The sequence below is a fragment of the Harpegnathos saltator genome, unplaced genomic scaffold (genome assembly GCF_003227715.2).
Source record: "Harpegnathos saltator strain DR-91 unplaced genomic scaffold, Hsal_v8.6 scaffold182, whole genome shotgun sequence".
Taxonomy (NCBI): domain Eukaryota; kingdom Metazoa; phylum Arthropoda; class Insecta; order Hymenoptera; family Formicidae; genus Harpegnathos; species Harpegnathos saltator.
This window is the reverse complement of record NW_020229964.1, coordinates 1,313,349-1,330,582: the sequence shown is the minus strand read 5'-3', so window position 1 is coordinate 1,330,582 and position 17,234 is coordinate 1,313,349. Positions and strand designations below refer to the sequence as shown.

Sequence of the window (17,234 nt, the reverse complement as noted above, 5' to 3'; positions counted from 1 at the left end):
GACATCGAACTTATTTATACCCTTAATATAATTAGCGTAAAAAACTTTAACGTAAATTTTTTTAACACATCGCTTGTCAGAAAACATGTATTAACACTGGAGCTATTAAGCAATTAGAGATCACTAGTTTTATAATTTCTTACAAAAACTACTCAAATTGCATGATATAACATAATACATTTTATATATTTTATATATTTATATATTTCTGAAACTTCGAAGGCTCCGATTAAGATTGAACAATACTAGAAGAGAGGACAAGAGCCAACTGGTTCTTATTGTCTTTCTTGTAAAGTTCGTTCATTTCGGGATTACTTTCTCGCGGAGGATGACGAAACCCTCGAGAACGCTGGAAAGCGACTCGTACTGATCCGACGTCAGCTCGGCCTTCTCGCCTACGTTGAGCAGTACCGGCGTGGTTTGCACGCGACCGCCGACGATGGATTTCGGATTTCCGGCCTTCCCGACGACATCCACACTTTGGCCGATTCTCACCGACACTGGTAGGTTCTGCAAAGTGGCGACGAAACGCGCATTTCAGTAAATATGCATAAAAGGTAATACCCTACTGATTTACTTTTCATTTATATTAAATATGCTATGAAGAATAAAATTCTAAGTAATTTTTTTATAATACATCTGTTAGGTGTATGAATAAATTCGATGCCTTTTTATTATGATTTTAATATTTATACTCCCCTCATCCCTAAAAAAATAATCTATTAATCTTTGAAGTAGTCCCCATCATTTTCCGCACACTATTGCCATCTCTTAGGCACCTACTTCGGTAAAAAGATGGTAGTTTTAGTTCAATGAAGTCATCAATGCTTTTTCTTTATTTCCTCGAGAGATTGAAAGTGGGAATCCATCAAGTGATGCTGAAGCGATCAGAACAGGTGATAATTCGTAGGGGCAAGGTCTGGATAATAGGCATGCAGGAGACTTTTTCAGCCTCATGAACAAATAAGTCCCAGGGTCACTTTTGCTGTGCATTATCGTGCAGCAGAATCACCTGCCGGGTTCCATTTCCCGTAAATGGTCTTTTACGTTTGATTTCGTCATTTAAAATATTGAGTTACTGTTGATAATATTCAGAAGGAACAATTTCATTAGGTTTAAGACATTCATAATAAATAACTTTGAAATCCCACCAAACACGACAATACTTTTTTAGCATAATTATTCGATATTTTTCGCAGTACTTGATGACGCACCCGGATGAACTCACGATTTTTGTCGTTTGAGGTCGGCGTACAATACCCATTTTTTATCCCCAGTCACAGTTTTGTGAAGAAAGTCTTTTTGTTTAAATCGTGACAGCAGAGATATTGCCATCTCACAGCATCTCATTTTGTTTTCCGGAATACATGTGGAACCCAATGGTCTGCCTTTGCAATTCTTCCAAGCTTCTTTGGACGTACGGAAATAATTGGTTGAGTTACACCAAGTTCTTCATCAAGTACTTGTTGCGTCTGACAAAGATTTTCGTTCAGTTGCTGCAATTATTTATCTTCAACTTTTTTTTATTCCATTTCTCGGTCAGTAAGATCAAAATTGCCTTCCCAAAATCTCTGAAATCCCTTTTTACAAGTTTGATGGGTCACAGCACCCTCACCCGAAACGACAAATCATTTCAGCAGTTTGAACAGTATTTTTCTTTAATTGATAAGCAAAAAGAATGCAGTGCCTCACATATTCCGTTTCGGATGACATCGTATTCACTGTTATTTCGTGAGATTATGTCGGCAAAGTTGCCAACTATTATAGTGTCTCTTAAAGTTTACAGTTGGTACTTTCAAACTCGCCATAGAGCGGGAAAAAAGTTTAAATTTAAACCAGTGTTGGAAGACGTCAAATATAAAAGCACCAAACTTATTTATACACGTTCGAATTTAAATGAACTTATACTTTACGCAGAAATCTTTGTCTATTTTTATAATATTTGCATTTTTAGTATGTGGCGTTTATGTAGAGTTTAGGCTTATAAGTTTAACAAGGTGCGAAAGATTTTAGCAAGAATTTAATAAGATATAAATTAACAAGAAAAATGTTAATGTGTTTATTGGAGATAAGTCTCCTAAATTTCACTTTTACTTATTAATATTTTGCAGTTGAATATCTCCGAAAATTATAAGCGACCTCTATATAAATGTATTATAAAGTATTACTCAGAATTTTGCTCTTTATAATATATTTTAAAATATAAAATATCAGTGCGGTGTTTTATGCATATTTATCCACGCTTCAATCTTAGATCTTTCAATTTTAATTAACAATTGTCTCTCGCTTATATTTGCAATCCCTTATTCTCGAGTTGATTTTTTAAGTGTTCAAAACCACAATATTTTTAGATATTTTATTTTATTAACATCGGTTAATAAGCCAATACCTGTACCTGTAAATTCTTGTCCACGGTAACCAGCCATCTTGGCTCCATCGCGACAGCCAAGCAGTACATTAAATAATGAGATTGCGATAATATAAGGTTCCTGCAATCTAAACACGCGACTAGGACAACCATCAAGCCAGCCAGAGCGGTGTAGTCTAACACCTTTGAAGAGTACCGTAATGGTGATAAGGACAAGGTGCCCTAGGAAAAAAAAAAGAAAAACGAAGTCAAGATATATTATTAACATATTGACTGCAATGATAGTCGCCGATTTTATGATGATTATAATATTAGATTGTCTAAAAAGTATTAAGTCTTTGGAGGTCGAAATTGAAAATACATTTATTGTTATTTGAAAATAACATTATGAAACCACATATGCACCATTTTGTTCAATGACCTTCTGCCATTTTTCCGGCAACACCATAATCCTGTCGCTATAAAACTTCTGTGGTTTCTGGTCAAAAAATTGTGACATGTGGTTTTCACAGGCCTCTTTTGAAACTAACACTTAACACCATTCAAAGAGTTCTGCAGAGACCGAACAAATGATAGTCTGACGGTGCCAAGTCCGGGCTATACGGTGGATACATTAAAACCTTCCAGCCAAGTTCTCTTAATTTCTGACTGGTCGTTAAAGATGTATGTGGTCTGGCGTTGTCAGCGTGATATACGACACCCTTTCTGTTGACCAATTCCGACCGTTTCTTTTGAATTACTAGGTGCAATCGCGCTAATTGTCAGCAGTACAGGTCCGAGTCTATCGTTCTGCCTGGCGGTAGCAGCTCGTGATGCACGATGCCCTTCCAATCTCACCAAACACACAGCATAACCTTCCTGGGCGTCAGTGTGGGCTTTGCCACAGACTGTGGAGCTTCTTCTCGCTTCGACCACGATCTTTTTCGCACATTTGTTGTCGTAGGTTACCCACTTTTCATCACTCGTGATCAACCGCTTCAGAAATGGCTCGATTTCGTTTCAGTAGAGATTCGCAGATAGAAATTCGATCGAGTAAATTTTTTTTAGTCAGATCACGTGGCACCCAAACATCGAGCTTCTTTTTGTAGCCAGTTTTCTCCAAATGGTTTAACACTGTTTGGTGATGGATGTTTAGATCATTCGCAATGTCATGACTGCTTATATGTTGGTCTTGCTCGACTTTTGCCAGAATATCATCCACTTCTTCTGTGATTGGTCGCCCACTGCGAGGAGCATCTTGGACATCGAAATTTCCAGAACAAAAGCGACTGAACCATCTTTTGGCTATTGCTTCTGATAACGTATCTTGCCCATAAACAGCACAAATTTCTTCACGGGCCTGCGCAGCATTTGCCCCTCTATCGAAATAAAATTGTAAAATGTAGCGCAGTTTTGCGGAAAGTTCACTCATCTTCACGGCGCAATATCTTACGTCTGATTATAAGAATTTCAACGCTTTTTGTACGTCTACTAGCTTCAGCTGTCAGCTGTCAATGACGTTAGGCCTAATCTGCTGCGACTCATATACCCTGAAATTTGGGACACTAACGTTATCTCGTGCGCAAAAGACTCAATACTTTTTAGACAACCTGATATATACACGAACGTTGTCTTACGTCCTGTATAATTGTACAAGATGTGGTTATTAAATAAGAGGATCATGCTGAAAACTAAGAGCTGAAATGAGGTTGAATGGCAAACTGTTGAGTTTGAACATTCACGCATCGAGTAAGTTCATTTTCAGACTACTGAACTGATTAGTTGATATCGGAGCATTCTTATGGATGAATGGATTCTTCGTCAGAACAATATATATATAGCACTGCAAGTCCAGTCTTTGGCCGGAAAAGGCATAGTAGTAATAGAACATCCATTTTATTCCTCAGATTTGATATCCTGTGATTTTTTATTCTCAAAAAATAGAAGCATACTGAAGGGGATTCGCTTCAGGTCTATGGATGTAGTCGAAACAAGGAGAATGGGTCTATTAAAAGGCCTAATAAAAATAGATTTATAGCATTGTTTTAAATAATAGAAAATCTGACTATAGAGATAGTCAGAGAAATGGACAAAAGTTAGGTTATTGAAATGATGTAAGAACTAAAATCCGCTTATTAATAACCTCATATATTGCAACGACCAATTTCTTTTTCTTTGGTCGTTACCAAAATGGCCGTTTTGTCGGACGAATTCTGCAATCGGCAGACAGTTGGGTGCCGCAGAACAATTTTCTAAGCCGCATCAAATACCGCACTTAGCAGCACCGATGAACGCGTTTGAATATCGGCGAGCCAACGTTCGTCAACTTTTGGCCTACTGCCGAACCGGCGAAGCCTAATCGGATACTTTCGATGAAGGAAGCGGAATTCAGTCATTCCGTCATCCCGTCAACAGTTTGGACTACTTTTCTTTCCGCGGATATTTCCGTCACTAACAGTTAAGGGATCAATTATTATTCCAACTATAAGTTTCCGCACTCTTTCCCTAATGAGACTCTTATCTTTCTTATCTAGATCCATACCTTGCCCAAGTGCACCAAGCCCTGAGAAATGCGGACGAGGAACAGGTGAGACGGATGTTTCGCGTAATAAGCCGCCAACTGTCTTAACATAGTTGCCAACCGCGCGTTATTCGTGCCGGCACCCACCAGGCCAAGGGCGATGATCGCGTTGAGGGCGACTTCGGTGTCGTGGTCGTGGCTGTACTTATTCAGTACATCCACGACCGCCGGATCAGCGCTCGACAAAAAGGACAGGGCCATCGCGAGAGGCATAGCGCGCCGCGCTGGCGTTGGACCGTACCTTCCAACCTGCACATTCGTTATAAGCTCCATAGCATTACAAAGAGCGCAGCGTGGTTAGCGGGTAGAGCGCTAGATTTGTAATCCAAGCAAACCGGGTCCGAACCCCGCTAGGCCATTAAAAGAACTGCGCTCTCCATCTAGTAATAAGAGGTGTAACCCTAAATGAAAAACTGGGCTCTGTCTTTCGAAAGAGACGTTAAACAATGGGTCCACTCATGGCCGACACCCACCCAAGTACCTCAGTACGTACTGACTTATGTAAAAAAAAAAAACGTTCACTCTCACGCCGATCTATATCGGCTACCTAAGCCCGGCTAGCAACTTAGGGAACTTAAAAATATGCTCACAGTTCTAGTATCCGATCTCGGATACAAACTAGATACAAACAGGACATAAGTCCTATTAAAAAGAGAAAGAACTATTACATGGGAATTTAAGCGTGGGAATTTCGCATTCCCATGACGAGCAACTAATCGCACCTCAACTGATTGTCTCCGCCTCGTTCTTCAGTTCCGTCCCCAGGAGGAGACGAAGAGTCAATTAGATGTCGGTCATGGGCCGCATTTATGAACCGTAGCAGCGCAGCCATAAATACTAATTAAGATGAATTGATACTCAAGTGCGTCCCGCTTTGAAGTCTTTCGCTTTGATTCTACCCTTAATAGACTAGCCGACCGAGGCGCTTCTTGCTCATAAATATCAGTTAACGTCAATTGAGGTCTCGCGGGAATCTCTGTTCTCTCACCTGGCCGAAAATTCCTGAGTTTTCCTTCCCCTCCGCGAGTCCGACCACTCCCACCCCGAGGGACGCTATGGCCTGCGTGGCGCCGATGTCTCTGAGATAAATGTCGAGGTGATGTGTAATTTTCCGAAGAGTATTTATTACGGTAAACGAGAACCTTTATTTATTTAGCTGTTCAGCGAGACACTCACTTGGTTGACTCCTCGGCTCGGTCGTCGTTCTTTTTATTCTTCCTCGATGTGGAAGGGTCAGCCTGCGACCTTCTTTGATCGCAACAGCTCGAGCTACTCTCGAGGCTGCTCTTCTCGTTCGTTTCGTCCTCGACCGTTTCCGAGCAGATCCTCAATAATTCCTGCACTATCAGCACGTCGCCGGTGCCAGCGTAAGCGCAGATCTGTGCGCGTAACACAAGAACGTAAGTAGTAATGTGGTGAGCGTTGATGAGATTTTAGGAATTCTTCGTAAATGTAACGGTACTAATGTTTACTTGTAGCATCGTCTGCGAGGCGGAATTGTACGGCTCCGGCAAAGCCTCGAGCGCTGCGGAAGGTGTCTCTACGATGTCCCGGGCTCCCATGTAAACCATTCCGAGAGCTAACGCCAAAAATCTACATATCCAAATTCAAAAGTCAACATCGATGATGATTTTTTGGGATGTCGACTTGACGAAAACTAGATACTTTACTGATTTCGACAGATTCGCATGGCGTTTTGCCGATGTTGTGTCGACATATAATCGACGTCTATATAGCGATTTGTTATCTAGAAAATATCAAATGTAGATTGATTATTGATAATTTATTCGATATCTAGTTATTATTATGTCGACATCTACATGATATCTTCCAGATAACGCTATGAAATTTTAGAAATATCAGATCAATCGTCGAATTTCGCACGATTTTAACTTGATCTCGATATAATTTCGAATAGATTCTTCATCGACTTGTGGATCCGAGTAGAAATAATTAATGTATACATTGCTTGAAGTATAACAGAATTATAAAAGAGGAGGGTCATTAAGGGGGTTTTTCTGCAAGATCTTTAAAAAACAATTATTTTTTAATATTGTATGATCATTAAGAATTAATTAAAAATATAACATTAAATGAGAAAGAAACTCGATCCATAAAGCCAAAATTAATTATTAGTCTAGGTATATCGTTATAATATCTGAGCCCTTTTCATAACTATAAGTGGACTAATATATAAAATATCTTCACTCATTATATTAGGAGTATGATTTTGTTTTGAGGGTTCTTTTTTCTCAAAAACTAATTTATTTAAAATAATGAACGAATACCTTAATCAAAATATTTACCTTAATTTTCTACAACTTTTTCTGAGAAAAGATGGATTCCGCGACGATAAAAAGATTCTTCTTTGGAATTGATCCAATTTTCAACAAATTTTACTTGTTCGAAGTTATGAATGTGTGTATCCTCTAGATCATGTTGCATCGATTGGAATAAACGATAATCGAATGAAGAATAAATGATAATCGAATGTCTGGAGAATACGCGGGGTGCGGTAAGACTTGCCATTCCAGATCTAATAGCGTTTGTTTCATTGATAATGCAACATGAGATCGAGCGTTGTCGTGAAAAAGTTCACTTGTTTACTCGCAATTCGTGATCGTTTTTGGTCCAATGTTCGCCTTAATTTGTATAATTGTTGTCGATAACGATCAGCGATGACAGTTTCATTCGGATTTAACAATTCATAATACACAACACCTTGCTGGTTCCACCAAATACAGCAATATCTTTAAACCGTGAATATTACACTTCGAAATGAATGTTGGCTGGTTGGCCTGGATCAATTCATGATTTCTTTTTGTTTGGGATTATTGAAATAGATCCATTTTTTCATTCCCAGTAACAATAATTCAATATTCTCTTAAAACTCTTCATTTTTTATATCTCTTTTTTATATCTCTTTTTTATAACTCTTCATATTTTATAAAACTCTTCATTTTTTGTCTTTTGGCGATCAACGAAATGCAGATGTTCAACAGGTTCGTAATGATATTTTCCGATAATTGATGCGGAACCCATCTTCTTTCTTTGTGAATCTTTCCCATATCATGTAAATGTTTAATAATTGTTGTTGTACGATCAACATCTAACGCTCTGGCAAGTTCTGAAGTGGATTGTGTTGGATTTTTGTTCAATAATGCTCGCAAATCTGCATCTTTAAGCTTTTTCGGTTGTCCCGAGCGATCTTTATCGTTAACATTGAAATCACCACTTTTGAGTCGTTTAAATCAATATTCACTGTCTTAATTGATAGAGCAACATCATCATAAGTTTCTATCAGAATTCTATCTTCAGCCGCTGTTTTCTTCTGATTAAAAAACAAAAGCAACGCAAATCGAAAATGCTCCTTAGGAAGTTCTATTTTTAAAATGGTATTAACACGATTTTTACTGCGTCTGTTGTTAGTATGACTAAATGACTAAATATCATGGATTAATATTAAAGCATTAAGAAACAATAGCTGTGAGTGGAATGCCTTCAACAAAACTGACATTAGTTCCATCTCTTGCAAAACTCACACTTCAAATACTTCTCTGTTATCATATCAACGTCATTTTAGCAATTAAAAAATTTTTTAAATAATACAGACAATACTGCTTATTATTTGTCCTGCTGGACAAATGAAAATGGATAAGAAAAATCGTCGAATTCTGAATAATCATTATCAGAAGATGTTTAAAAGTCACGATCGTAATTTTTAATATACTACTCAAAACAATTAGGGCAGCGCTTTAAAACTTGCAAAATTTGATAGTTTATGAGAAGCCATATTTCAGCTTGGGGAGGTCGTAGACCTGATCATAGAATACAAAAGAATTGTTTTTTGAAGATCTTATGAGGGTAGAAAAATACTCATATTGATGAATAAAAGAGAAGTAAAAAGATGATAGTGACCTGGAGTGCGGAACTGCGAGTTCGTTCGTAGAGAGTCCCATGAATTTCAGCAAGATACTTGAAAACACATCGGAATCCGCCGAGCCTACGTTCACCAGGCCTAAAGAGATGGCAGCCAACGACAAAATTTGCATATTATCTGTAAAAGTACATAAACTGATACGTAAAAGTGGTTACTATCAATTTTTAAATTTGACTCATTGACTGCGACGCAACAACGGTATTACTTTGCTCATCGACCAATGCAGCGGAAAGGAGTTGGGTGACGTCTTTCCTTCTGGAACCGGCGTAAGCCAGACCCAGTCCCAGAACAGCTCCGATGCGAAGAGTTTGATTGTTTGAGCAGACATACTCGCTGAGGAGTGCCAACGCCGGATCGCATTCATTACGGACCCCGCAATTCACCAGTCCGATAGCCAGCAAGGCGCCGGATTTTACGTAATCCTCGTTCGAGTAAAGATATCTACGCGAACAGCAACGAACAAGTCGTCAGGAAGTCATCAATCGTCGAAAAACGATAGGTCGAAATTATTGCTCATGCAAAATTTTGGAGCATTCTGTAACTTTGCGGTAAAACCATGTGTTGTCTATTTGATAGATCTAATTATTTCGTTGATTGTGTCGAGCAACTACAAAGTGCTCATAACTTTTGAGCGATAGTGTATAAAGGCAAGGACTTCAAGCGGTATTTGAATTTTAATCCTTTTACTGATGTTAATGACTGAAATATCCGTGCATTCCAAAAAAAGAAAAATACTTATAATGGAGCAACCGGAACAGGATACCATATTTTTATATTTTTAGAGCTGTTTCATTCAAATCCGAGATTTGCGAAACTCAAAATGGCAAAACCGAAAATTCCAGAAATCGTTCGATTTGTATAAAAATTGAAATCCAAAATTTTCTGAAGCCGCTAATTTCAAATTTATAACAATAATTTGTAAATTCAAAATAGTAAATTCAATAGGATATCCAAAAAATTCAAAATGATCCAGTTTACATAAAACAAAATAATTTTCATGGGTTTTTAAATATTTCCGTCATCAACAGTTTGGGCCAATTTTTATTTTCGCGGATATTTCTGTTACTAACAGCTAAGGAGTTAAAAAATGGATTTTAAGGACAGATAGTACTCACAAAATGGAGGGAAAAAGTTCTAATAACATGGGTCAAGAAATTAATATTGTCGGAGTTATGAACAATTATTTATTTTAGCAATTATTTATTAAAGCAAGTGACCTACTTGCTTATAAAATTTATAAAAGATTTTCTAGCTTCTTCTACACACGCTTCATATCTTCGCACCATAAAATCAAGAACTTTTAAAAATTTGTTCCAACTATTTGATAGACATTTTGTATTTTCTGATATACAATAATTTGTCTAACATTTAGGTCACAGATCCTTCGGTGAAAGATGGATTAGATAAGGTAAACTGGTCTCATGGGCTTCTCGCTATCTTGATTTAAACTCCCTCCCCTGGGCTTTTTTACTAGGATTTCTTAAAAGCATGGTGTAAACTTCATCGATAAATGACATAGACGAATTATGTCGGAAAATACGAAATACCTGTCAAATAGTTAGGACAAAGTCGAACATTTTTGAAAGAGTTCGCAATTCTATGATACGAAGGTATGGAGTGCGTAGATGTAGAAATAGGTGGTGAACATATAGGAAATCTTTTGTAGAAACAAATAGGTCACTTACTTTAATTAAAATAAATAATTATTCATAATTCTGACAATATCAACTTTTCGAGCTATGTTTATTAGGACTTTTTTCTTTCATTTTGTAAGTACTATCTGTATATTTTGTGAGTAATATCTAGGATAGAATCCTCAAAATTCTGAGCTTTTTTTTAACACCTTGTATAATTTGTATTTTATTTATGTGACACTGATTCAGATACTAACTTGTCGATGGGAATCAAGCCGCCATCAACATCCCACATGTGTATCAGGCCCAGAGAAGCGGTAGCTGATAACATTCCGTGCTTCTGAAAGGCAGAATATGAGAATACGTTTCTCAACGCAACGTAACGACATTAACCACTTCGTTGGCACTGAGAAATACCATCAATTGACCCAAAATGTCAACATATAAATCATGCTTGATTTTTATAAATGTCGGTACTAAAATGTTTTTCGGGTAGCTAAGTACGAATTTGAGGTCAAAATAGCGAATCAAAATGGCGGCCAAAAAATATATCTGATTTTTCATGAAATTCGATATGTAGGAGTTTTCCAAGTTGCTAAATATGAATTTCAAGATTCAAATTGGCGGAACCAATATGGTAGTCAAAAGAAGGAAATTGTGATTATTGTGAAATTCGATATCTAGAGGTTTTTCAGATTGCTAAAAACGAATTCGAGTTTAAAACTTGAAAATTTAAGACAGTATATGTAATATAGCGACTAGATTTTTTTAGAAATTTAATAAAGGAATATTTTGGATCCGCCATTTTGAATTGCCATATTTTAACCTCAAATTCTTATTCAATCAGCTAAAAAATTCCCAGATACCGAATTCCATAATAATCAAATAGATTTTTATTTTTTTGGTCCGCCATTTTGGATCCGCCATTTTGAATTGCCATTTTTTTACATTAAATTCTTATTTAGTAATCTCAAAAACCTTAGAGTACCAATTTTTATCATCGGAGTCAATAAAAAAATAAACGATGTGCGCATTAGTGCATCAATGCCATTTATGGTACGTCTTTATTTTGACGCAAAAGTGCGTCAATGCCAACGAAGTGGTTAAACCTGCAGTTAAACCTTGTTCTTGTACACCCAACAATCGGACGTGTTTGCCATAAGCTTGTCTTGGCCAAAGCCAGCGTGTACGAAACCAGAGACGAAACTCGCCGCCAAGTTTGCCTTCGCAGAGTCGTGCTTCACCTGTCTAGATCCTCCCACTAACCAGCTTTTGTAGATATCCTCCGGATGCTTCGGTTGTAGTACATCGAGTTCTCTGGCGAGGATCTGAAAGTGACTGTTCACGTGCCCATTGCTGAGAATCGTCTCGATGTCTTTGGCGTCATCTCCGTGATACTCCGTCCTCAAGGGTTGGTCCTGTTTAAAATATCGTGTGATTTCTTACAGGTCCTTTAGATAACGTCTTAATAGAAGGATGATTCATTTCGTTAGTTTGCAAATTCACGATTTTCGAGATCGAGAAACCGATTTTCCAAAATTGAGTCACATTGTTTTACGACTCTTACAAATAATTGTCTTGCAAGTAACAAGGAATTTTCAAGGAAGCTCTCTGGAGAAATAGCTCTTACAAATAATTCTTACAAATGGCAGTAAAAAGACTTATATCTCTCTCTCATTAATAATTAAGAAAGTAGAATGAAAGGACGTTTTCGTGAAAAACTACCTTCTCAGGGCTTCGTAGTTGAAGCTTTCAATCTTACGTAGATTAACGCCATCGAATTCTGACTACTCATCTCCTCACTTCCTTAGCGGGAAATCTAATTACAAATTTAGATTCAAAGTTGCTCGGGCCGAATTGCAGCGCTTTTCACCGCGAGTCGCTCTTCATCTCGGTTTGTACGCGTCGCCCGACTTTTCGCGACTCAATTGTGAACTTGTCGGACGCGATGCGAATATTATGCGCCGAGTTACCTGAAGCCGTGAGAGGATGAAGGCTAGCTGGCTCCTCATCAAAGAGTCGGGACAAGCGGAGATGCACTTGAAAACAAGTTCCGAATTTGCAAGTTGCAGCGCCACCAAAATTGCCCTCGTGTACTCGTTAAACTTCAGATATTGCTCCGTGGCGAATTCTAATATTTGTTTTCTCTCCGTGTCCTCGCTGAAGAATGCGGTACAGTGCGGTATATTGCGGAGAGATAAACCGATCAATGTGCGCCAACGAAGCCGGAAAGGCGGCTCATTTAGACTGTTCTATATTGCGCGGATTTTCGCGGGCTCGAAAACTTGAGTCGCGCGCTCAAAACACGGAGAGCGATCGATCGATTGATCGAATCTCAGGCGCAAAACAAACGCAAATTTTGAGCGTCAGCACCTGTAAGCCGCGCAGCTGATCAGGTAATGGCACACCCGCGTAAAATTCGTGGAGTCCAAGTGCACGGCGAGGAAGTCCAGCTCGTCGATCTCCAGGCACAGGTCGCACGCTTGTATTTCCGCGTTGTGCCTCATGTCGAACGCGATAATACTTCTGATCAACGGGCTCAGACGTTTCCTGTCATATCGTCGTTTTAAATTAATTTACTCAATCTATTACTCTTAATCCGATTGTTGTCAATGACGGAAATATCCGCGGAAACGCGGATTTTATGTTTTCACTTTATTTAAATCCGAAGTGAAAATTGCGATATTTAAAATGGCGAATCTAATACGGCGGGTCGAAAATTTCGGAAATTATAGGATTCGCATGAACATTAAAATTCAAAGGTTTATGAAACCGCTGACTCTTACAGAAATTTATTATTGGCTGTAATAAATTACCCAGTGATAATGAATAATTTTATTACACGTATGAGTAATTTTAATATTCATATATTATTCATTTCATTATTCATGTGAATAATAAAATTATTTATTATCACTGGCCAATTTATTAGAGCCAGTAATAAATTTCTGGTAGAGGGTTTCAAATTTAAAATAAAAATTCATGAGTTTAAAATGGCAAATTCAATAGGATAAACAAGAAATTCAAAATGGTTCAATTTGAAAGGTTCAATTTAAAAGGAAAATAATATTGGCGATATTTTTTAAAGCCGTTTCTAAAATATAAATTTGTTAAATCAAAATGATAGATTCAATATGACCGCAAAAAATTTAAAACATCGCTTGGTTTGCATAAATTGATTTATAAAAACTTTTATAAAATATTTTTACGTTCAAAATATAAATTTACAATTTCATTAGAAATATTGATGTCAACATTAGCTAATGAGTATACAAAACATTCAAAACAATGCAATTCATGAACTTAGAGTATATCACATAGAAATTGTTGAACTTTATACTTCATTTTCATATTATTCTTTATTTGTCTTTATTTTTATTTTTTTGTATTTTTAAATAGTCTATTATTAAATTTATGTTATGTATTATTAAATAGTCTATTATTTGTTTGCTACTTTTTAAAATTTTGTCTTTTAGCCCCTTATATTGAATTTGCCATTTTGAATTTTGAAATTTTTAGCTCAAATTCAAATTTAGAGTCCTAATAGATTTCTACAAAATATCTTATTTATAATTTAATTAACTTTATTGTCGAGATCATTTTTGGCGCACAAGCATATTTATCGCCTAACAGTTAAGGGATTAATTAATTATGTCAGTTTCATTATCTCTCCTTTTCTCTCTCTCTCTCTCTCTCTCTCTCTCTCTCTCTCTTCCTCTCATCTCTTATGTACACTGAGAAAAGAATATTTAGTATTTATAATTGTGATTGATATAATAAAGATATTGAGTTCTCGGCAAAAGGTTTTTATGAATTTCAATACATATCTTTATGAGTGTTGCGTAAATTCAAAGTGACTGAAAGTATGTGACATTTATACAGGGTGTTTAAAAAAAAGCTTTAAGACTTTAAGATAAATATTACTTACAAAATGGAGGAAAAATGTTTTAATAAACATGGGACGAAAATTTAATATTGGAGTTACGAAAAATTATTTATTTTAATTAAAGCAAATGACTTACTTGCTTCTGATGCATGGCCATAGATGAATGTCTACCATTTCTTGATTAGAGCGATACGATGTCATTCTTATCACATTATGAAAACTTTATGATAGCTCTCTGCAACTGTTTACTGTTCACGAGGATATGTGAATAACAATTGCTTGGTGAAGCGTGTGTATAAATGGAAAGAAAAGAGACGTTTTGTTTACGTTCCGAGAAAGAGCGAAGAGATTCAGATTCCTTTAAAGCATGGTATTCTCTTCACCGAAGAATAACATAGACAAATTACATTAGAAAATACAAAAGCACACACAGAAACGAATAAATCATTTATTTTTATTAAAATAAATAATTGTTCATAACTTCGACAATATCAATTTTTTTTGACCCATGTTAGGACTTTTTTCCTTCATTTTGTGAGAACTGTCTGCCCTTAAAGCCCTAAACACTTTTTTTAAACACCTCGTATATCGTTTGACTTTCCAACATGACTTTCCAACGCGTTTTTTTGTAAACGTTTACTTGCAATAGGTTGAGTTGGTTTTACTACTGAGTTATTAAGATGGAGAACGAAAGAGTGCATTTCCGGCATGTGATATTTTTTTACTGCGGCGGAGGGGAAGACGTTATACGGAGAACGGAAAGAATTTGTACATATGGAAACAATGACGTTTCTTTATCAACCTCTCGGAAGCGATTTACGAAATTTAAAACTTTCATCATGACGCGGAGAGCTCTTCAGTTGTGAATAATAACCAAAGAAGATGCTGATCGAAAATAATCGAGGATACACGATTTGGATATAGCAGCAAGAATTGTAAAAGCTCGACAAAATTTTCAGGGAATACCCGAACAAATTTTTTTCTTGACCCAAAACTCTCGTACGGACTTCTCGGATAACTCAATATTATACTCAGGGGGAACTATTTTTGTAACAAGTATTATGCTGTAATGTTGGTGATAACAATCTTATATTCATGCTGCTAATATTTGTAAAGAAAATAACTACGAAGTGACATCGGCCACTTTTCTTCCTCGCTCAATGCAAGCGCACAATCGGCAGAAACTGCGTGAATTGTGAAAGCTTTCAACGCCGAAATCACCATAAATCAGAAGCGTATCTCAAGTGAACTGAACCCACCTGATTTCCTGCTCCTCTTTGATCGGTGCATTCGCCCACTCGTCGACGATCTCTACCTCGAGTCGCCTCACGTATTCGTGGCCCCACTCGCCAGGATTATCCACGACTCCTTTGATACAGAAATCCAGACATTCCCTGGATCCCGGATCGGCGCCCGCTAAAGAGAGCACACTGAGGATTTCTGCAAAACGGATCTTTACCTCCTTCCGCCTGAGGTCCTCGTACGCGTTCTTCAGCCTCGGATAAAAATTCCTTAGGTATTTCAGGGGCTTCGGAACGGAAGTCATCGAAGTGGTGGATGTGCGCATTAACATCCTCAGTCGATTTAGCGACGGCAACATGGCCGTTTCGTCTTTGCCCTGATAAAAAAGTGGATAACAAGTACGTTGCTTTCGACCGTCGATAATTATCACCGATTAATCTATCTTTTCGTTTCTTTTCTCTAATTCCGCTTCGATGATTTCGAAAATAGGTTGCTTTACCTTCAACACGTCGACTGCCTGTAGCAGTTCCTCTTGCAATCGATTGTCTTCTTCGCTCTGGAGATCGGAGATAACAAACAATGAGCAAGTTAATACTTGAGATATTAAAACCAAGCCAGATGTAATACTCTTCTAACAGCAAGTCGACATGTCTTTCGACGTTACTTATATTTACTTAAAATATAACATGCTTACAATATCACTTTGCTTGTGCTCGTGCTTATTCATCGTCTTTGAAGACCTTCTCGCTTCGTGTCTACCGAATATTTCGTCGTGTTACGCGATTTAGCGTTTTATCGAGCGCCTCGACGACATGAGAAGCTTCGATCAACACGTTGCCAAATAAATTTATTTACGCGTCACGCGCACACACACAGAGAAAGCGCACAGCTTTTGTTTTGCCATTCCAAGGAAACTAGTATACACGGTGACGATTATTTATAAATGCTTACCAATCAAATCAAGGTTTATTTCCTCTCGCTAAACTGATTCCACTACTTCATGCTAGTTCTCTTCTCCTTTCTCCAAGTTTCGTCCATATATTTGTCACTTTTCAATGCACTTTCCGTGCATTATACACCAGATCAGCGATAGAAAATAAATCTCAACTTGAGATGCTGTCTATATCTGTTAGAACGAAATATAAAATTTATAAACAAATTTCTAAAAAAAACGGCCTTCGATACATTTTGAACGCGAAGAAATTGTAATTATATCACGATTATATAAAAAGACTATGATTACGACATACCTTAAAATGTTGTTATCAATAAATTTGATGATACATCTGGTAAATGGCAAAAAGCAAGAGGAGAAATATTTTCACCTTTACAAATATGTATTTACATAAAATGTAAACTTTTAAGGATTTACTTTTAAGTTAAGGGTTAAGGGTAAACTTTTAAGGGCAAAATATAGTAAATATAAATAAAATATTTTTTTTTAATTTATTGCATTGTATATATATACATAATAAAAGTACAGAGAGAAGTAATTCATAATATTTGCAATTTTTTATCTAAACCTATCTTTTCGGAAACAAAATGGTAATAACAGATTATTTATAAATATATTGTTTGTATATAAATATATTACGTTGTATTTA

The 17,234-nt window shown here is 36.9% G+C and overlaps 1 protein-coding gene across 1 annotated transcript; it reads right to left on the bottom strand.

Annotated features, from left to right (window-relative positions):
• Positions 1–190: 190 nt before the first annotated feature.
• On the bottom strand, positions 191–16,800 carry LOC105184285 (26S proteasome non-ATPase regulatory subunit 2). Its single transcript, XM_025297663.1, has 15 exons — positions 16,325–16,800; positions 16,130–16,186; positions 15,648–16,006; positions 12,876–13,052; positions 12,476–12,662; positions 11,624–11,920; positions 10,760–10,842; positions 9,074–9,309; positions 8,847–8,985; positions 6,401–6,521; positions 6,105–6,307; positions 5,917–6,007; positions 4,890–5,177; positions 2,396–2,590; positions 191–510 (listed from the first exon to the last, which is right to left on the bottom strand). The coding sequence occupies exons 1-15, from the start codon at positions 16,355–16,357 to the stop codon at positions 301–303; spliced, it is 2,676 nt and encodes an 891-aa protein (XP_025153448.1). The 5' UTR covers positions 16,358–16,800; the 3' UTR covers positions 191–300.
• Positions 16,801–17,234: the final 434 nt, after the last annotated feature.

Coding starts and splice junctions, on each gene's coding strand:
- LOC105184285 (XM_025297663.1), bottom strand. CDS start 16,357: ATGAATAAGCACGAGCACAAGCAAAGTGATATT. Junction 6,308..6,400: donor CCTCGCAGACGATGCTACAA/GTAAACATTAGT, acceptor TTACGCGCACAG/ATCTGCGCTTACGCTGGCAC. Junction 6,008..6,104: donor CGAGCCGAGGAGTCAACCAA/GTGAGTGTCTCG, acceptor CATTTATCTCAG/AGACATCGGCGCCACGCAGG.